The sequence below is a fragment of the Ambystoma mexicanum genome, chromosome 11 (genome assembly GCF_040938575.1).
Source record: "Ambystoma mexicanum isolate Mex_15411 chromosome 11, UKY_AmexF1_1, whole genome shotgun sequence".
NCBI classification, from domain to species: domain Eukaryota; kingdom Metazoa; phylum Chordata; class Amphibia; order Caudata; family Ambystomatidae; genus Ambystoma; species Ambystoma mexicanum.
The window spans coordinates 6,928,531-6,950,537 of record NC_090934.1 but is presented as its reverse complement, the minus strand read 5'-3'; the positions used below and the strand labels follow the sequence as shown (position 1 = coordinate 6,950,537).

General features: G+C 48.2%; 1 protein-coding gene across 1 annotated transcript in view; it reads right to left on the bottom strand.

Moving 5' to 3' along the window:
* Window positions 1–22,007, bottom strand: part of HMGCL (3-hydroxy-3-methylglutaryl-CoA lyase) — a 215,342-nt gene that overhangs the window by 37,662 nt on the left and 155,673 nt on the right. The window contains exon 6 of the mRNA XM_069622384.1: window positions 14,811–14,874. Coding sequence (XP_069478485.1) covers window positions 14,811–14,874 — 64 coding nt within the window. The remainder of the gene's footprint in view (window positions 1–14,810; window positions 14,875–22,007) is intronic.

Genomic DNA, 22,007 nt, shown 5'->3' with positions numbered 1-22,007 from the left:
TTGGCGTTGTTACTGGACTAGACAGTGTACTGTGTTGCGGTCATTCGTGTTACGGTCATGCCCCACTCACTGGTTGGCTTCTTCGTTGGGGTGTCCTTTCCCCAGTTTCTCCGGCTTCTAGCTGTTCTTGCGTCTCTCACACGGCAGCTGTCTTCTGGGTCTGCATGCTGCACTTCTCAGCTTCTCTCAGTTTTCGCAGCCACACAGGATATCTCCCTGGCGTCCTTCAAGGTTAGAGCTTGTCCTCTTTTTATGACGTGTAGCTGGGCCTTCCCCAGCAGAGCTGTATAGTGTTTTCTCCCTTTCCATTGAGCGTTCTATATCGCTCGATCACTCTTCTTCTTCTCAGTATTACCAGTCTTCACTACTTGAGGGTTCTGTATCATTCAATCACTCTTCTTCTCAGTATTACCAGTCTCCAATACTTGAGGGTTCTTTATCATTCGATCACTCTTTTTCTTCTCAGTATTACCAGTTTCCAATACTTGAGGGGTCTGTATCATTCGATCACTCTTCTTCTTCTCAGTATTACCAGTCTCCAATACTTGAGGGGTCTGTATCAATTGATCACTCTTCTTCTTCTCAGTATTACCTGTCTCCAATACTTGAGGGGTTTGTATCATTCGATCACTCTCCTTCTCAGTATTACCAGTCTCCAATACTTGAGGGGTCTGTATCATTTGATCACTCTTCTTCTTCTTTGTATTACCAGTCTTCACTACTTGAGGGGTCTGTATCATTCGATCACTCTTCTTCTCAGTATTACCAGTCTCCAATACTTGAGGGGTCTGTATCATTCGATCACTCTTCTTCTTCTCAGTGTTACCAGTCTCCAATACTTGAGGGGTCTGTATCATTCGATCACTCTTCTTCTTCTCAGTATTACCAGTCTCTAATACCGGAGGGGTCTGTATCATTCGATTACTCTTCTTCTTCTTGGTATTACCAGTCTTCACTACTTGAGGGGTCTGTATCATTTGATCACTCTTCTTCTTCTCAGTATTACCAGTCTCCAATACTTGAGGGGTCTGTATCATTCGATCACTCTTCTTCTTCTCAGTATTACCAGTCTCTAATACTTGAGGGGTCTGTATCATTTAATTACTCTTCTTCTTCTTAGTATTATCAGTCTTCACTACTTGAGGGGTCTGTATCATTGGATCCCTCTTCTTCTTCTCAGTATTACCAGTCTCCAATACTTGAGGGGTCTGTATCATTGGATCACTCTTCTTCTTCTCAGTATTACCAGTCTCCAATACTTGAGGGGTCTGTATCATTCGATCACTCTTCTTCTTCTCAGTATTACCAGTCTCTAATAGGGGTCTGTATCATTCGATTACTCTTCTTCTTCTTAGTATTACCAGTCTTCACTACCTGAGGGGTCTGTATCATTCAATCACTTCTCAGTATTGGTAATATATGTTTTTTTCCCCAGGGACGTACTGGTGTTATATCACAATAACAAACAGTAGCTTTTTCTTCTCAACTTCTTTGTATTATAGCTGTAAATGGTGGGTTGTGAGTGAGTTAGGGAGTTCCTCTTTGAACCTTGAGTCCTTGTGCCCTCTCTACAGGTGAGGTTCCTCATACCTCTACCTTTAGGGAGGATATTGCGTTGCAGGCTCACCTCCCTAGCCCCACAAGGAAAGGCTCCACCCTGAGTGCATTTTTTAAGTACTCTCCTGACCATTTTGTTTGGGGCATCCCTTTGATTGTGGTAACCAAGAGGTAAGCCTTAAATGGCCATTGTGCAAACATGGGCTCACTTTGAGTCCAGTCTTGCACCCTCAGTAGTGGTTTGGACTGGTTTAGACTGGTCCTATGACCCAGACTGCTCCAATATTCATACTCTCTGGTGTTAGGCAGTTTCTGGGGGCAGCCTGATTAGCTGGCAGCCAAAGCCTTTGTGTTTCTACCTGGTTTGTGATTGGCTGGCAGACAAAGCCACTGTGTTTCTGCCTGTTGTGTAATTAGCTGGCAGTGAGAGACAGACAATGCATCAATAGAGATGACACTGACACCAAAGATACAATTCAACCAAGTTTGATTAAATTATCAGGATGGTAGAACGCCCAACTACCCCTATGCTATGGCGGAATTTCCCTGCCTAAAGGAACCTAAGGAAAGTGTATGTCGAGAAGTCAAAAACAGGAGTCTGTCTGTGTCAAAACCTATGTGTGTACTCACAACTATAACAAAACTAACGGGGAATGCTCTCAACTAAAATCAGTTTCCCAAGCAAATGTTCAAAGAGTGACAATTCAAGTTCCTAGAAAAGTCCTCTGGTTCAGTTTCAATAGTTCCAATATAATACCTTTTCAATAGGAACTGGACAAGTTCTGAAGGAACCTTTTGTGGGTTCGCAGGTATCACTGTTCACATCAAAACGAAGATCTATGGCTTTCCCTTCCCCAAGTTCAAATGCAACAAAACGTTCACACAACACTGAGGTATTGGGACTCCCTCCCCCCCCCCCCCAACTCTGCTTCAGGGGGTGCTCCCTCTCAGCACACCGGTCATAGTGCTGGGCTCTGCCTCCGCTTCTGCAGTGGTTGCGCTCCGCCTTCCTTCCCAGTTAGGCACTGTACTTCTCGGCAGGACTACTGGAAACCTTGTCCGTGTCTCGGTCTCTCACCCCTTCACCAAGGCTCCTTCCAGCTTCTCTCCTGCAGCTTTCCTGCTTCTCGTGCACCTGCTTCCCCGGCTTCGCCGTCCTCTTTGAGCACCAACATTTATATGTTCCCTGAATGTTAATGAGCTGCAGGTCAAACAAATCATTCTTAATTGCCTGACCTTGTGTACACCCATTAGTGTGACATGCCTGATGTCTCTGGCTACAGGCTTCCAACCCTCTCTTCTTCATCACAGTACCAAAGTGGGTTTTACATGGGGAAATCTGCATTGCTCCTGGTTGCCTCTTCTTCATAGAGCTCAAGGGGAATTTAAAGAGGTTGACTGAATAAGACTGGCAATAGCCCACAAAGGCTAAGGGAGTGGAGGGTAAGTCAATATCAGGAAAGTGGGGATACCATGTCTTGCCATCAGGTCTCTCCATAACCAAAGGACCCTCTACTCAGGTGATCCTCCCTCGCTTGTCCACCCAGAGGGTGGGAATCAAAGAGCGTCGCCCTTCCCTGGCCACCTGAACAAAGGATCCTGGGAGAGTAGATATTAGAATACCTTCAGGTTTCTCACACCAGTTAGTCTTTGTGTTTTTGCCTGTTGTGTGACCAGCTAGCAGCCAACGTCTTTACGTTTCTGCCTGGGGATTGGCTTGAGCCTAAGCCTTTGTGTTTCTGCCTGTTGTGTGATTGGCTGGCAGCCAAAGTCTTTATGTTTCTGCCTGGGGATTGGCTTGAGCCAAAGCCTTTGTGTTTCTGCCTGTTGTGTGATTGGCTGGCAGCCAAAGCAAGTTGTTTTAATGTATGACCAGTCTTGTCATGTCCTGCTGTCCATTGATGAATGCTGGTAGAATGTTGGTGCGTGTTATGATTGGCAGCTCAGGAGAATGTTGGGCTAGTGTTGTATCTGAATGCTCCATGTGTGTCAGTTGGGGGCCTGAGCTGGTGATGTGAGAATGGCCGGTGGGTGTACTGCTTGTCTATTTACCTGTACTATAGTCAAGAGTACCTGGATCTGTATACCTGTACATATGTACAATACATTCTCCTGGAATTACAACTGAGGCTCCACAGCTGGTCTGTGTGTGAACCATTGAGCTCCCTACCTCAACCACAACACCTTTGTGTTTCTGTCTGGTGTGTAATTAGCTGGCAGCTAAAGCATGCATGTTTCTGCCTGTTGTGTGATTGGCTGGCAGCCAACGTCTTTGTGTTTGTCTGGGAATTGGCGGGAGTAGAAACGACGGGTGCAAAGCCTTTGTGTTCCTGCCTGTTGTGTAACTGGCTTGCAGCCAAAGCCTTTGTGTTTCTGCCTGGTGTGGGACTGGCTGGCAGCGAAAGGCTTTTGTTTCTGTCTGGTGTGTGATAGGCTGGAAGCCAAAGCCTGTTTGTTGCTGCCCGGTGTATGATTGGCGGGCAGCCAAAGCCAGTGTGTTCCTGCCTGGTGTGTGATTAGCAGGCAGCCAAAACCTGTGATTTGCCTATTGTTTGATTGGCTGACAGCCATAGCCTTTGTGTTTCTGTCTGATGTGGGATTGGCTGGCAGCCAAAGGCTTTTATTTCTGCCTGGTGTGCGATTGGCTGGCAGCCAAAGCCTATGTGTTTCTTTCTGCCTAGTGTGTGATATAAGACTTGGTATGATATGATATGATAGTTTATTTATTTAGCGCCTATACACAATGTGTTTCAAAGCGCTTCAAGGCAAGGGAGGGAACAAGGGAAAATACAATTACATTCTTACAGGCCATGAACAGTAAGGATGTGAAATTAACGATCGTACTCGACCTGACGACATTTCAGATAGTGCAAGAGCTAAGACATAGATAAGGAAGGGAGGGGGAGAGTGGGAAGGAAATGGAAACAGACAGGTGACTACCGTACTAGACCTGACGACATTTCTTGTAGAGCCGGAGAAAAACAAAAGGTGAGGGAGAGGGGTGCAGAAAGGGAGGGGAGGAACAAAACAAGCGACTATCGTACTAGGCCTGACGACATTTCAGATAGTGCTGGAGGGATTTTGGGGAGGAAAAAAACAGTAATGGGAGGGCAGAGGAAACAGATGAGTTTGCTATCATATTAGGTCCAGGGACAATTCTGATAGAGTAAGTGCATAGAAGAAAGTAAGGGGAGGAGATAGGAAAAGGGAGAAGGGAAAGGAGGAGAGAATAGAGAGTAAGCAGTCAAAAAGAGTGGAGAGCGAATACAATTGCAGAAGTCAATAGTAACACATAATGTTGCAAGCCAGGATACAAGATGAAGATGGGAACAGCATGATTCAGGGGCCCCATAAGTACAAGTTGCAAAGGAAGTCCAGCATGAGAGTTGAGAAAGGGTGACGCACCGTGAATCAATGACGTCCATAAAAGTAAAATCCAGCATTGGTCACAAGACGGTGATGGTGAAACCAGAATGCATCAGGACAGACTCCTGCAGAAGTAGGCTGGAGGAGGTTGATGGGGAGCAGGGTAGAAAAATCAAGCAAAACAGGCAACACCTGTGTGCGAGAAGGGGGGGCACAAGGGAACATGACAGGGGGACCAGAGGGGGTGGGGATGGCCTGGGGGTACAGAGGGGGTAACCCATGTTGGTGCATGCTTAGCTGCTGTCTGAGCAGGGGGTCGGGCCCTGGGTCCTCCTGGTCTGAACAGGTCCAAACAGGAATTGCCCTTTTCTCCGTCTGCCCTTCACTGCAGACGCCCGGGAGAGAGACGCCCTTGATCTAAGAGTTAAGAGCAGGAAGGAAAAGGCAGGGCTTAGAAGGTGGGTGGTGCTTAGACCAGGTGACATAGATCCACTTGCACCTGCTCCCCATCTGCAAAGGAAAAGAAGCTGGAGGGCTCCTTAAGTAGGGAAACAGAGCGGCAAGCAGGAAGGCACAAGGTGGGCGGGGCTTGCTAAGAGGTGAAAAAAAGCGGCAAGCAGGAAGGCAGCAGGTGGGTGGGGCTTGCTAAGTGGTGAAAAATAGCGGCAAGCAGGAAGGCAGCAGCTGGGTGGGGCTTGCTAAGTGGTGAAAAAGAGCAGCTGGCAGGAAGGCACCAGGTGGGCGGGGCTTAGGGCAGGTGACCTAGATCCACTTGCACCTGCTCCCCATCTGCTAAGGAAAAGAGGCTGGAGGGCTTCTTAAGTAGGGAAACAGAGCGGCAAGCAGGAAGGCACCAGGTGGGCGGGGCTTGCTAAGTGGTGAAAAAGAGCGGCAAGCAGGAAGGCACCAGGTGGGCGGGGCTTGCTAAGTGGTGAAAAAGAGCGGCAAGCAGGAAGGCACCAGGTGGGCGGGGCTTGCTAAGTGGTGAACAAGAGCGGCAGGCAGGAAGGCACCAGGTGGCCGGGGCTTAGGCCTGGTGACCTAGATCCACTTGCACCTGCTCCCCATCTGCCAGATCACAGACCAGCTCATGAGTGAATGTGCATTTGTAGGAGAGACACTGCATTCATTAAGGCTGCTGATTCTTATCCTGGACTGCTGGAGGATTTGGGTTGTCACTGTGCCCGTCAAGCTGGTTCAGGTTTCTTCTTTCGGCTGCTGGACGCCCTTTCTCTTTCTCTTCCTCTTCCTAGTAAACCGCACTGACTGGACTGCATGCATTGAGCAGGGTTTCACTGGTTACCCTTGGGGACATACAGCCTGGCAGCAGGAAGGTCTGTTCTCCAGAGTAGAGTGGTTGTCATGAACTTCAGATCACGTCTCTTTTGCACCTCCTGGTCTTTGTCTCAACGGGGCTTACATTCCGTGCTACTTCTAACATGGCCGTCCAGAGCTGATGCCCTTGCTCGCTCCATGCGCTGAATGCGGCGTGATCTATTTATAGACCACGCCTTCCGCGGCTGCGCGCGTCTCAATGCTATTGCAGAGTAGCCTCAGACGTGTGTTCGTAGCTCGCAGTATTGTTTCCTTGTCCCAGTGCTATTACCCGCTCCTGACCCTTTTTCCCCCTTCCCGATTCGAGCATTACAAGCCTTTCCCAGACTCCCGGATTCCTGGACTCCGCGCACCCAAAACTAAACGCAACCTGGAACCAGACGAGACTCGAACAGCGCTGTTCAAGACCAGGAGCGTTCGCAAGAAGGCAGCGATCGAAGACACCGGCAAACACCGGACCCAGGTGAGAAGGCGGGAACTCCTTGACAGTTTGAGACGCCACCCGATCAAACCTAAAAACGAGATGGAAGCCGCTGTGCAGGACTTAATGCGACGCATGCAAGAATTATCAACCGAGGTTCAAAATCTTAAGGCGGAAAATGCCGCGCTCAAACAATTGGTCTTATCCCAGGATTCTGCTACAAAGGAGGGTGCCCTGTTGGGCGGTATTGTTGACAAGTATGATGGTTCGACAAAAACACTTCGCGGATTCCTGGATTCATGCCTGGTCCACTTTACCTTCAAGCCCTATTATTTCTCGACTCCTAGGGCTAGTGTAGGTTTCATCATATCCCATCTTTCCGGCAACGCCTTAACTTGGGCAACACCCCTTGTTAACTCGAGCGATGCCCTCCTAGACAACTATGATGGGTTCATACAGGCCCTTAAAGGCATGTTTGACCGTCCAGAGCAGGTCTATATAGCCCAAGAACGCTTGCTGGACTTTCAACAGGGCTCCCAAGATATGCTCACTTATGTGACCGGATTTAAACAATTGGCTAAGGAAGCAGACTGGTCCTCTGAGGCTAGTTTTACCCTGTTCAGGAGAGGCCTGAACAATGAGATCAAGGATGAACTGGCCGGGGTGGCCAGACCAAATTCGTTCCAAGCACTAATGGACCTGGCCTTGCAAATAGACTTTCGCATCCAGGAAAGGAAGGCTGAAAGGAAGAAATCCAAGGGAAACCCACCCAAGACGTCCTTTGAGAACACAGCCAGAACGGACGCAAACCCAAGTCCAGCCCCAGAACCTGAACCCATGCAAATTGGAGCCTTTCGTGGACCCATATCACCTCAAGAAAGATTGAGAAGGATCCATACGGGTTTGTGTATGTATTGTGCTTCAGACAAACATTTGGTCAGGGAATGTCCTCTGGCACCTCCTCGGCGTTTGGGAAACACCAGCTCCCGATCTTAAATGGAGCAGAGATTCGGGAGAGAGATGTTTGCTCCACATCAATTCCATCCTTGAACTCTCCTGGACAAAACAGTTTGGTGATACTACAGGCCTTCCTGTCGCCCTCCAAAGACAAGACCTATCCCATTCGGGCCTTGGTGGACTGCGGAGCTATGGGGAGTTTCATTGATCAAGACTGGGTTGTTAGTCATCATATTCCGTACGAGACACGAAACACCATGCAGCCGGTGGAAGCAATTGACGGAAGACCCCTCTCTTCAGGACCCATAAGCCTGCAGACTAAAGAGATCCAACTTTCCATAAACCATCATCAAGAGCGGATTACATTCGACATCATTAAGTCAGCCCATTACCCCATAGTTTTGCGAATTCACTGGTTACAAAAGCACAATCCGTATATCAATTGGACAGCAGGATCATTATTCCTGGGCTCAGAGTTCTGTATGTCCCACTGTCTATCCCTGGACCCCTCCTCGATAACTTCTAAAGAACCACCAAAAGATCAAGAAACACCACTTATGGTTTCCAATATCATACAAGTTCCAGAGGCCTATCAGGGGTATGCTGATGTATTTTCTACTGCCATAGCCCAAGCCTTACCCCCTCACAGGCCCGAAGATTGTGCCATAGATACGGATCCTTCAGCTGGAATTCCCTTCGGCAGAATGTTCATTCTTTCCGAAACCGAGAAAAAGGCCCTTTGGGAATACCTAGACACTAATCTTGAAAACGGCACCATAAGACCCACGAAATCTCCAGCGGGTGCTTCGATGTTCTTCGTTCCCAAGAAGGATACCAAGGAACTCAGACCTTGCCTCGACTATAGAGGCTTAAATCAATGCACCCTCAAAGATCGGTACCCACTGCCCCCGATCTCGGATATCCTGGAAGCTGTGAGAGGAGCCGTAATATTCACCAAATTGGATCTCAGAGGTGCCTACCATTTGATCCGTATCCGGGAAGGAGACAAGTGGAAGACCGCCTTTAGAACACCCTTTGGCCACTACGAGTACCTGGTCATGCCCTTTGGACTAGCCAATGCTCCAGCAGTATTCCAATGTTTTATGGATAGGGTGTTCTCCGATATGTTGTTTCTCTTCGTCATTGTCTATCTGGACGACATATTGATTTTTTCCAAGGATCCTCTGAAGCATGAAGGACATATTAAGGCAGTTCTACAAAGACTCCGGGATCATCACCTCTTAGCCAAGCCTGAAAAATGTTTGTTTCACATTACCTCTGTGCACTATCTGGGATTCCAGAGGGGATTGGCATGGACCCTTCAAAAGTAAAGGCCATTCTCGCCTGGCCTACTCCCACATCTGTGAAACAAATTCAATCCTTCCTAGGACTAGCTAATTTCTACCGAAAGTTCATAGCCACCTTTTCCGAGATTGTACAACCTATAGTGGCTCTGCTAAAGAAGGACACCCCATTTGTCTGGTCTACATTACAAGAAACTGCATTCCAGTGTTTAAAGACCGAGTTCACACAAGCTCCCATTTTGGCTCAACCCGATACAAGTCGACCCTTTTTAGTGGAAACAGATGTCTCTAATTACGCTATAGGAGCAGTGTTGAAGCAGAAAATGGAGGACGATTTGGAACACCCCGTTGCTTATCTTTCAAGAACCTTAACGCCGAGTGAAACGCACTACTCCGTCCTGGAAAAGGAACTCTTAGCCATTCGCCAAGCCTTCACTGAATGGCGACACCTACTTCTGGGAGCCAGACATCCTGTCCAAGTCCGTACTGATCATCGAAACCTTCAGATTCTACAGTCACTGGAGTGCAGGAACAGTCGTCAGGCACGTTGGGCCTACTTTTTTGCCCAGTATCAGTTCCACATTACTCATGTCCCTGCATCACAGAACCTGATCGCTGACGCCTTGCCTCGCCGTCCTGACTACGTGACCACTGAAGATGACATTTCCTAAAATGTTTTCTCCCACGATCTTCGTAGCCCAAGCAGTTGATCTCCTGGAAGAAGTCTGATCGCAAACACAATCCTCGGAAATATAGAAGGACATTTTAGCAAGGAATCACTGGAAATTAAGAGCCAAGGAAGGCTATTTATTCAAGGACAATGCACTACTCATTCCTACACGGAAGTTAAAGCAAAAAATAATAAACCTTTGCCATGACACACTCCATTCCGGGCACCGAGGTATCACCAACACCCTCCGTCTTATACAGAGACAGTTCTGGTGGCCTAAAATGAAGTCTGACGTACAGCAATACATCCAGGCTTGTATAACCTGTGCCCAAAATAAACATGATAACAAAAGACCAGCGGGTCTCCTTCTGCAGCCCACTCTACCCTCTAAACCATGGGAAATCATTGCTACAGACTTTATAGTGGAGTTACCACCTTCCCGAGGATATACTACCATCATGGTTACCATAGATCTGTTAACCCATATGGCCCATTTTACGCCACTGACGAAAACTACCCTCCTCTTCATAGCTAGCTGGAATATTTCTGGAACATATATTCCGACTACATGGGCTTCCTTCCAAGATCATATCTGACCGGGGTCCCCAATACATTTCACAATTCTGGAAACACCTCTGTCGGGTACTAGGAATCCAACGTGCCCTCTCTTCAGGATACCACCCCCAAACCAACAGAGCCACAGAACGTGCAAATCAGACCCTCGAACAATATTTCCGATGTTTCGCCACCAAGGTCCAGGATGACTGGTCTCTCCTGATATCCGTTGCGGAATTCGCTTACAACTCCGAACACTCAGCGCTACAGACCAGCCTTTTCTATTGTAGTCAGGGCTTCCATCCATCGGTTTTACCCTTGGTTCTTCCTTACCCTACACCAGTGCCTACTGTTGACTCCTGGATCGAAACTCTTATCAACATTCACTGGGAGGCTAAAGAATACTTAGAGAAAGCCAGATTACAGACCAAGAGGTATGCGGATACCAAGAGAAGGCCAGGTCCTTCCTATACGGTCGGTGACTGAGTGTGGTTGTCCTCAAAACTACTCCCCCGACACTTGCGACCACACAAGCTGGCTCCCCGCTATTATGGTCCATTTCCCATCAAGGAGATCATCAATCCCGTCTCATACCGAATCAAGCTACCGGACTCCTGGAAAATAATTCATCCAGTTTTTCACACGTCCCTATTGAAGCCCTACATCCAATCCTCTCGAAAATCCAGTAGACCTCCTCCTCTACTGGTTGACAACCAACTGGAATATGAGGTGTCCCGGATTTGTGACTCCAGGTATAAGCGGGGCCATCTTCAATACCTAGTGGAGTGGAAAGGATATCCACCTAGCGAAATGACCTGTGAACCTGTTTCAAATATCAAGGCTCCTCGTTTGCTCAGAAGATTTCATCTAATACACCTGGGCAAACCTGGAGGGAAAGGCCTTCGGAGGAGGCATGCTGTCATGAACTTCAGATCACGCCCCTTTTGGACCTCCTGGTCCTTGTCTCAACGGGGCTTACATTCCGTGCTACTTCCAACATGGCCGTCCAGAGCTGAAGCCCTTGCTTGCTCCATGCGCTGAACGCGGCGTGATCTATTTATAGACCACGCCTTCTGCTATTACCCGCTCCTGACCCTTTTTCCCCCTTCCTGATTCCGAGCATTACAAGCCTTTCCCAGACTCCCGGATTCCTGGACTCCGCGCTCCCAAAACTAAACGCAACCTGGAACCAGACGAGACTCGAGCAGCGCTGTTCAAGACCAGGAGAGTTCGCAAGAAGGCAGCAATCAAAGACACCGGCAAACACCAGACCCAGGTGAGAAGGGGGGGAACTCCTTGACAGTGGTGGGACAGCATTGCGCGCCACCGTTCTTTAGTTGGGCTGTCTCGGGTTACCGCCACTACTGCCTCAGGCTGGCTTCCTATGCTTTGCCCTTAAAGATGAACGGATCCACTTGGCTGGATTCCTAGGTCTTCCTGCTGTCTGCCTTCTTCATCGTTGCTTCAGTTCCTGGTTGGTGGGTCACCACCATCTGATGACAAGTGTGAAACATTCTAACTTAAGAAATATCCCTCTGTGGTAGTAGCTGTGGCAGAGCAGTCCGGCTTAACTCACGAGAGGAGGAAGACCGACAATGAAGTACAGTTTAACCCCAACCGTTACCCCCAAATGGTACACTACACTGGTACACTAAAAAATACACACCATTCTAAAAATCACACATAGAATACCTATTGTGTAAAAGAAGTACTTTGGGTTAAACATAACAGCCGTCCCGCTGCCAGGTGGCATCTCACAGGGTTAAGGGATCACCAGACTCTGCAGAATAATAAATTAATTGTCCTAGTCAGGACCCAAGACGCCAACAGAGAATACTCATCACAGTAACCCCTAAACCTCGAGTAGATAGTGACCTGAATGGCACAAATGCACACCCGACATTAGATATAGCACCTAGAGGGAGCAAAGGGGGCTAATACTTCAGAACACAGCCCCCAAGGCGCCAGGGTCATATTACAGTAATAACTTACAATGTATTACTTATAGCACCTAGAGGGAGCAAAGGGGGCTAATACTTCAGAACACAGCCCCCAAGGCGCCAGGGTCATATCACAGTAATAACTTACAATGTATTACTTCCAGCTGTAACTTGTACCCACAGTGCTCTTCCCGCACCCAATATGCTGTGCACTGTGTGGCCTCTAAGACAGCCCAGCGTCTCCTAGGAGAGTTCCACCATTTCATAAAGCGCTACAATGCGAATCCCAAGCAGGCTGAGCTTGGGACTCATTTTCTTCCTTGCAAATGGCATAAATGCTGTTCTTGTCTTTGCCACAGGCCTGGACATGGTGCCCGGGAGTCATGTGACCCATGTCTTCCAATTTAAACATTTTTTAACCCCTGGAGCACCAGATGCCTAGAGTGGCCACTTGTTCACTAAGTGTGACAGCAAGGAACAGAAGCAACATTTCAATGGGAGCTGATTAATCCACTCGCCAAGTGGAGATCAATGGAATAACTAATTTCATCCACAGTCATGAAGGCTACTGATCGTGTTATGTGTGAGGCCACTGTGAAAAACCAGAGAGTATTTCACAGCCTAGCCCCCGGGGATCCCGCACTCAGGTGGCCAGGAAAAGCCCATCGCTTTTGGATCCCGACCCTGGGGGTGGACAAGCGAGGGAGGATCACCTGGGTTTGGGGTCCTCGGAGCGTGGGGGTGAAGCACCCGATGATGAGACATGGTATCCCCCTTTTTCCTTAACCCATCTAACCCATATACCTGCATATTTTGTGGGAAACTACAACTCCCATAATTCCTCCCCATTTCACATTGACAACACTACTGAGCTAAAGAAGATGAAGAATGAGACCAGGAGGATGACCTCTACTGACATGCAATGGCTATGTCCCTCTAATAAGATCAGGCAGAGTCAGGCACGTAATACGAATTACATACACCTGCCACTTGTTAACACTCCCTGTGAACATAAAAGGTGGCGCGCACAGGCACACTCTGAGCGAGGCTAGATGCAAGAAGGAACAGCTCTTTTAGGGCTGATGCAACCCAGGCCATGGAAGTTGGAAGGCCAAGGGGCTGATCGGCTGCTGCGGAGAACGAGCAAGAGTCCGGCAAGAATTCCATCCTTTCGGGAAGCCCTAAGCTTTCCACAACCGAAAACGAGTGAGCGGAGAAGAGAACCCTTCAAAGTGCTGCTTCCAATTGGCCCTCTACCCTCCCGGGTGAACGACGGAGTTGGGGAAGAGCAGAGGAGGTGTTGGTAACAGCCTTGACTGCTACAGGAAAAGTATTGAAGACAGAAGTTATCAAAGGCAAACAAAAGCCCAGTTTGTGTTAAGAGCTAAAGAGGCATATAACAAGTTGAAGGCTGCGCGTGTGCCAATAAAACACGTAATGAAAAGCACAATGATTGAATGCTGAGAAAAGTATACAAACTAACTGCGAAGCGGAATCACATGTTTGAAATTCTCTGTGAAATGTTCTGAGTAATGGAAACCGGGAAACGAAGGCAAGAAAGTAACCGCGATCCCGAACCAGAGTTGATTGGTTGAAAAGCAATATATATGAACTTTGAATACTGCCAAGAGGGCAAAAGTTAAAAGGATATGAAACTACAAGTAGCAAGAGGCATTGGTGTTGCATGTGAACTTGGAATGATGCCAAGAGGGCACAAGGAAAGATAATAAAACAACTACATTTACCAAAGAGCATTGGTGGTGTGAAGATTGTGAATTGTCAAATTGCTTAAAAGTAGGTTGAAGTATCATGCAGAGGTCTATGTAAAATCGTTGCAGTTTCGAAAGTCTTCGACAGTACAAGAGAAAGACAGGCTCGAGCCCAGAAGAGGGGAGCATGTGCTGAACTGTGGTAGACTGAAAGTTAAGCGTGAAGGACAGAACGTGGGGAAGGGAACCCCCACAAAGAGAAAGACAGGCTCGAGCCCGGCGGAGGGAAGCTTGTGCAGAAAAGAACTATGTTTGTGTTAAAGCGCACAACGCCTAAATAATTGATTAGCTGTTAAAAGCTTGAAGCCCAAGTCTGAACTATTGAATTATACCAGCAAGCCAGAGTGTGCCAGAGTGATAGAACTGTGCCATCATCCTATCCCTTTCAAGAAACTCTCGAGACCCCGTGCTGCTGAACGTGGGGGAGTTTGTTACATAAGCCATTCTGACACTTCTTTTCAGACACAATGTTTCCATTTTGTATTCCTTTTACACTTTTGTTATTTGAGAAGGAGCGCAAGGTTAGGTTTTCTTAGTATAGGCCTTTATTTTGACGAGACTGACTTGGACTTGGTTGTTGTTTTATTCTATGGCTGAGATTACTCCCATTTTAGAGTAAGGGACAGTTAGAAATGTCACCAATCCCAGTAAACTTCAAAATAAAGGTTTTCAAAACTTGCATCCATTGTGTCTGTGTCTACTGTTGATACCATGCCTTCCTCACACCACCATCTAACCAATCTTGAGAGTTATGGTGAACATACTTCTGAGTCTTTCTGTGCGAGTGTTCCTAGCATGAAACTTTTAAGTCACTTCAACTAGTGTTTTAGAGAGTTCACAGCGAGTTTTAAAATATTAAAATGCTTGAAGTCGTGGAGATTGGCAGCTCACTCGCATGTTAAATGGATGTCAATCCTCTGTGGTCCGACTACTCACCTCTGCCACTTTTTCAGGGGAAACCTTTCCTTCATATGGACATCCAAGAACACAGGAGACGTACCTGGAGGAGAGAATGGGCGTACTGTTAGAACAGACACACACGGCCCATTGGTGCACAAATGCCCCAAACAGCATTCTTTATATTCATGGTCACCCCCAGTGGGCTATTAGTTGTTACAGCTTCCCTTTTAAGTGAACTAATTTGGAGGGTCACACTAAGTTTTTAAAACAAATGACCACTATTCTGCAAAGATGTTCCAAAATGTCAATAAGCCTACCAACCTTCACTGCGAGTTTAATAAAACAGACGCTGGGTTGAGCACTATGCACCTGGTTCAAAATTGCTGGGAGCCAGTTAGTTCCTGCTTGTAGCTTGGAAGAGTCAGTTAGCTTCACAGCAACAGCCACCAGGAGCTACTTTTGACTCCGTATGTTTGGGAAAGGGCATAAAGGCGAATTAAGGCCAGATCTAGGGAACATAAAAACCTAATGAAATACTGCATTCACAAGCATTTAGCGTATGCAGGTGATGTGCAGGCTAGATTTGTGGAGCGATCTCGACTAGCTCTTGGTTCTGTGAGAACTTGAAGGTGTCTCACCCGGTTTATAATCATTCCATTGACAGCCAAAACATCTAATGCCATACCATCTAAAAAAAAGGATCGAAAAAATTATCAAACTAAACCCTTTACCATCTTAAAAAAATGCATTAGATGCTTTTTTTTTCGATGCATTTTTTTTAGATGGTATGGCTGTCGATGCTTTGGTTGTCGATGCAATCACCGGATACCATCTCACCCACTAGTCCCCGGAGATCTGTCATCCAGGTGGCCAGTACACAGCTACCGCTTTTGGATCTAGTTCCTGGGGTGGACCAGTGCGGGAGGATCACCTGGATGAGGGGTCTTCGGGGAATCAAAGAGTGAGACGCGGTATTCCCTTCCTTGTGACACCTTTTTCCCATCCTACCAGGAAAGGATACCTGGGAGCTCAATCCCCTCATCCCCCTTTCCCCGACACAAACACTTTCCCACAGACAACACACCGTGAGCGACAACCGACTAACACCAGAGCAGTATTCCCGATATTTCCCAACACCATGTTCAGGCAAGGTCTGGCAAGGTCAGGCAATTGCAGATCATTACACACACCTGACTTCCATCATACTTCCCCACACGGATAAAAGGCGGAGCAGGCTAGCACACTCTGAGCGATGCAAAACACACGAGGAAACAGCAGTTCCAAGATGGCAATTTAATACAAGGAGCAAGATGGTGAGACCTGAGAGGGTCACAAGGAGGGAATTACCTTTGGACTCTAAAGACTGTTACTTTTGTGAACCATGGAACATAAGAAACCAAAGACCAGGAACGAAGGCTATGCAAACATGTGCAGTGTGTTGGATGTACCCGGGGCTCTCCCGCATCGATAACCCAGGCGGGGAGGAGCGATTGCCACCGTGGTACTGTCCTCTGCTCCTAAACAAATCGGCGTCCGAAAAGACAGCACAGCCAGTGAGTCGGAGAGACTGATACAGAACCAGCTTGTGTTTTGAATCAAGGTTGCAAGCGTCAACTTTGTAGAAAGAGAACAGTGTGAAAGGCGTTGGCAATGAGCGACACAAATATAATTAGAAACTAACAAGAGTAATTGAACTTTGGGAGGTGAAGCCAAGATACCATGTACAGAGTGGTCTGGCACCATGTGGGCGCTCATTTAAAAGTCTATGTTTGATATCCAACTAATGCTGAGTGTAAGAAAAGGAAGACTAAGATCGAAGTGGTCATGCAGCGGGTCAAGCTAAACCTGTACACATTTGAAAGTTTAAAGTACATCGCCATTGGTCCGATCCCAGCTGAGGAAGACTAATTGAGCGGGATCTGAGCCTGGAAGAGAGGGATCCAACCTGGAACTTCAAAGCAATCCCCATGAATACTCACACCACAGAGAATACAACCCATTAGGGAAGAAAGGCCCAAGTTGATCTTGTAAGGATAACAAGTTTTAATCTCATGCGCAGATGAGAGCAACAGCAAATAACTCTTCTGCAAAGAACGTTCTGCCAAAGAGAGGTACAAGCAGAAATATTTAAAGCAAAACATGGTCATAAGTGACGCAACACATACAGTGACAAGCCGCACAGCTGATTGGATAGACCCTATGCAGGTGCTGCCTTTATCCATATGGGATGACAGTTTATTGGTTCCAGCCCAGTCCGTATAGCTTCCATCACGTGGGTGCTGCGGGGCTCATCTTCTCACGTCGAAGGCCAGACAACAAATTAATTATACTCCTACTATACAGCTTGTTTGTCACTCATCGTGTGCACTTGGCAGGCTTCAAAACAGGCACACAAGAGGTTCCAGGGCACTCTAACCTCCACTAGGAAGGATAGCTCAGGGGAAACGTGCTCGCCTTGGAAGCAAGACACCACAGAGCAACACAGGTTCGATCCCCGGGTCCGTGCTTAGAAACCTCTGGGTATTACGCGCGTTATAAATAACCAATCATATCATTTCCGCACATTTCACTCACTCCCTCCGCGCCATCTGCCACCAGGGTCTCGCCCTGATAGATTTACCTATAATCTATCCCTCCCAGCCCCTCGCAATACAAATCAGACGATTGTCGCTGCAACAAAACACCCTGTTCATCCTCTTTGAACATTTCAGGACTGGTTACTTTGGGGTTGGTGGTCTCCTGGTGTCATGGAATTCAGGGATCTAAGGGTTCAGTCAATTATATGGGCTACAACTCGTGGTCACTCTGGAATGGGCTGGTCATACTTTGGCCAAAGTGAGATAACATGCACACCAGGCGCCAGCACCTGATCACAGCCTCGTGGGGCACATTTCGATAGGGTGAAAGATACATCTTCGCAAAACACATTTTAAGAACAATGAACAAACAGTGCGGCGGGTGGGGGTGCGAACTGTCCTCATGGGAGCTCGGGCATGACTGGAGATTTCCGTTGCCATGTGGATTTGGGCCTAGTGCATGTAATGCCGCCTGTACTGCGCAAGCCTTTTCATCTACCTATGATTGTTAAAATCTACGCAAAATAGTGATGCCACCCGTGCCTTGGGCCACACCATATGGTTACACTATAATTGGTTATATTAGCATGGGGCCCTACTTGACGGGGAGTCATCCCTTTCGCTGACCCTCCCTACCCCCTTGGCTCATCACAGCGCCTCAAATGCATCTCGCCTTATTTTAAAGCACCTCGTGGGTAGGGGGAGAGCTGCCCCCTTCTCAACAAACTTTTGAGTTAAACTTTGCTTTGAAAGGCTCTGAGCCCGGCAGAGGGGGAATCCAGGGTGTACACCCAAACTGTGTACATGCGAAATACTGAAGGGGAAAGAACGGTTCCTTGCACGAAGTAAAAAGGCTTGAACACAGGAGGTCTTGACATGTGGAAACTCAACTGTATCCTTGTGCCGCAGAAGCCAGAGTGTATGCTTTGCTCAACTGACCCGCCCTGCCCTGTGCTGAAAATGTGGGGAAGGGAGTTCAAGCATCCCGACATATCATTTTGTGAACAATTTTTTCATGAAAACTACCCTACATTATTTGTAAATAGTGGTAAGGAATGGCAATAGGTTTTTTAGTATAGGCTCTTTTTGTTTGACAAGACGCCCCTAAGACTGCCTTATTATTATTTGATGGTCGTAGCTTGCTCCCATCTTAGATTTAGGTTTAGATTAGGCATTTTCCAATCTACCAAAACAGTTTAATAAACATCCTTAAACTGTGATCACTTGTCTTTACTGTTGCCACCATGAGATCATTACACCACCGACAGGCTGTTTTTAAAAGCAGGTCTTGGTTTTGTTGTTTCCTTTTTAGAGATGCGGAAAAGAGACTAAGTTAGAGCAGGGTTTCAGACAAAGGACTTTATTCATGTTTAGACATCCTGACAATCACTCTTGACTTTCTTTTGCAGAATAGGGCTGGAGCTTATAGGTTTAGGTAAAGAATAGGCCTTTTTGGTTGTTTGAATAAAAAGTCACAGAAATCATGCCTCCTTGTCCATCTCCTGATTCCGGCCTATCACAATTCCTAGACACAGCCTGATGGAACCCAAAGTTCCAACAGCTAGGGACTGCCTTTAACCGTGGGCAGCCCTGATCCAAATGATATCATTGTGTGCTCCCAGACGTTGGTGGTAGATAAAAAAAAAAGAATCCATGGAAAGCCATAACTCCGGCGCTAGCTGTGCCGGTAAAAATGGCAGGCTTCCGCCGGAGTTATGCTTTTTTCCAGCATTTGGCAATGGGGAATCACCGGGGCATTACAGGCCCGGCGGTCCCTGAAGCCAGGCGTTGGAAAAAGGTACTCCCCATCCCCATTCGAGTCCAATTGGACACGAATGGGAATGGAGAGGGCGGATGCACCGGCACTGTGTGCAACAGTGCTGGTGCATCCGTATACGTATGCGAGCGGGTGCCTTTCCACCCAGACCTGACGAGTGGAAAGGCACCTGCACGCATAATTCGGAGTGTGCCGGTCTGGTAACAACGGTGCCGGTAGCTTACCGGCACCGTTGTTACCAGACTGGCATACTCATGATGAGGACCCATGTCTAGTTTGGATATGGTGGCCTCTTGGAATCTACAATTATGCTGGCTAAAACCCCTTCGTGTCATTCCCCCGTCAGATTATGTGTGTCTTGCTGTCTGGAACAAAGTTTCAGGAAGAAAAGAGCATTTGGGTTCAGCCCTAGCAAAGCCCTAGTAAGACATCACCTTCGGGTGAACAGGACCAGCCCCTATGGGTCAGGGAGAGGACCTGTGCTTCAAAGTACAGGTTTTGCCTGTAGAGTTATTACTACAGACCCTGAAGTAAGTAGAGAGGGAATCGGACAGAGTTAGAGTAGCCCAAGAGAGTAGTTGCAACCATGGAAGGATCCCACCACCTTGGAATCACCCACAGCCCCCATACTTCCTGCTGACAAAGCACTCAGGGAACAGACCTCACCAGAAAAAGACACTGGGCCTCATTACGAGGTTGGAGGTAAACTTGCCGGTTTGACCGGCAAGGCTACCCCCAAACTCGCATCCGGCTCCCGCAAAAGGGGAATCACCGGGCCATTCCGACCTCGGTGGACCCAGTAATTCCCCTTGCGCGGGTGCCGGAGCCGGTACATCCCCATTCCCATTTGAGCCCCCATAGGGCTCAATGGGAATGGGGAGGATGGTAGCACCGGTACCGTTTACAAAACGGTACCGTTGCCACCATCATGTTCTGCTCGCGGGTGCCGGTACGGCCACCTGGTCAGACCAGGTGGCTGCAGGGGCACCCGCAAGCAAAATCCCTAGTATGGCGGTATGATGCTGGAAATGCATCGGAGGGACAGGGCCTCCATATCCTTGTCCTTTACTGCTTTTTATCGTGTGTTCGGTCGTGTTTTCTGCGCGGGAGTTCATGTGGGACTCCTGGTGGTGCAGCTCTCTCCTTTGGTTTTGGTGAACAGACCCATGGGATACCCTTATGGCACCCAAGGGTAGGGGTGCAACCCTGTGCCCCTAGCGTATGTTTTTGGGCACCTGTGTGTGGCCTGCAGAGCAGGGTACGGGCTGGTGGCAACCCCGTGATGAAGTGACTGGTGCCCTGAGCGTCCTCCATCTTGGGATGCCCCGGCCCTGTCATTGGAATCGGTAGATTCCTGATGGAGACCAAATGGCCCCCATGGCCTCTTGCCTTCCATCGCCTGTTACCTTGATATTCCCAAAGTCCCGGGAAGCCCTGACTCTGTCCCTTCCCCCTGACTGGCTGTTGGGTGGAAGTTCCATATATGGTATTGTGGGGAAGTGCTGACCAGACTGGATGGAGCCTTCCGAACGACCGTATGTTGTGGGTACGCCTGTGGGTGGGACCTGGGTGAATGGAGTGTGTGACGAATACGCATTCTATGTTGTGGGTGTCTAGTATCTTGTGTTTGACACAATGACTGAGACAGCCCTGCCCGAAGTCGGTATGAATGCACTGTGGTGTGTTGAATGGCTGGGTACTTGTCCCAATACACGTAACTTGTTGTGAGTGCCTGGAGAGAAGTGAATGGCCTGAATACCTTGTGTGCTTGATTGGCTGCCTGCCTGCATGAATGCTCTTAGTCGTGATTGGATGCATGAGTATGACCCAGCAGAATGAATGGGAGATCAACAGTATATCTGGGGACCTCTCACTGCTAGGAATCGTGTTCAGAAGCTGAAGTCCACTACGACGAGTATCTGTAGTGACTGAAGCTTGACCTTGAAGCCCTGCTGGAAGAGAAGAATTGCTGTTGCTCTCCTTCCTTCACAATCTGAAAGCTGCTGTGTCTCCAAGGACTGACCCTGAGAGGACCTGGTAAGGCGCCCTCTTCCCGAGCTACGAGGGACCATCGTGCACCAGCTGATCTTTGCCAAAGCTTTGACAGGCTGCCGACCCGAGACGGGGACTGCAACGGAATCCCAAGGAGAAGCGCACAGACTGTTGTCTGCCACTGTCGCTGAACGCCGTCGCCCACTGGAGCTGCTGTGCTCCCCGTTTGCCTAAGAACTTTTGAATCCAAGGACGCTCTCGTCTGCATCGTCGCCGCTGTATCCTGCTGGAGAAGGCCTGACCATCAACGCACCGAGGAGCGTCTGCCGGTGGGTTTCCCGCCACCCAAAGACTACAGAGACACTGATGACTTGATGCCCTTGCTGGGACACAGTTCTTCAAACTCTTTGCGGTCCAGAACTATCGACACTGAGGTGCCCCGCACGCCTCTTCCTTGCAGGACTTTTATGCTTCCCTGTCAACGAGCACCGCTAGGAACAAAGCTGCCACTTCACCGACATATCTCACCCTGTTCTCCGTCGGACGTTCGACGACCCGTGACTCCTGCCTTAAAGGGAGGGCACTTAAGAAGGGCTGTCGATTCCCCGACAAGGAACGCTACAACACCAAGTACTTTGGGGTGGCAGAACTATTGGGAAGTCCCTTGTGAACAATATATGGACTGGGCTTGTATCTTTATTCTACAGGTTGCCCAGGTGGGGGGATCTCCACACAGAGCTGTGTTGAACGGTAGTGACCAGTATTTCTGCCAATTGTTCGTATCAACTGCTTTCCTCTTTTCTCTATCGTTGGTTTCCTTTATGAACTGATTTGTGTGCCATTTAACCGTACAGTTGATGCACTTTAAAGAGATCTAATAGTAATTGT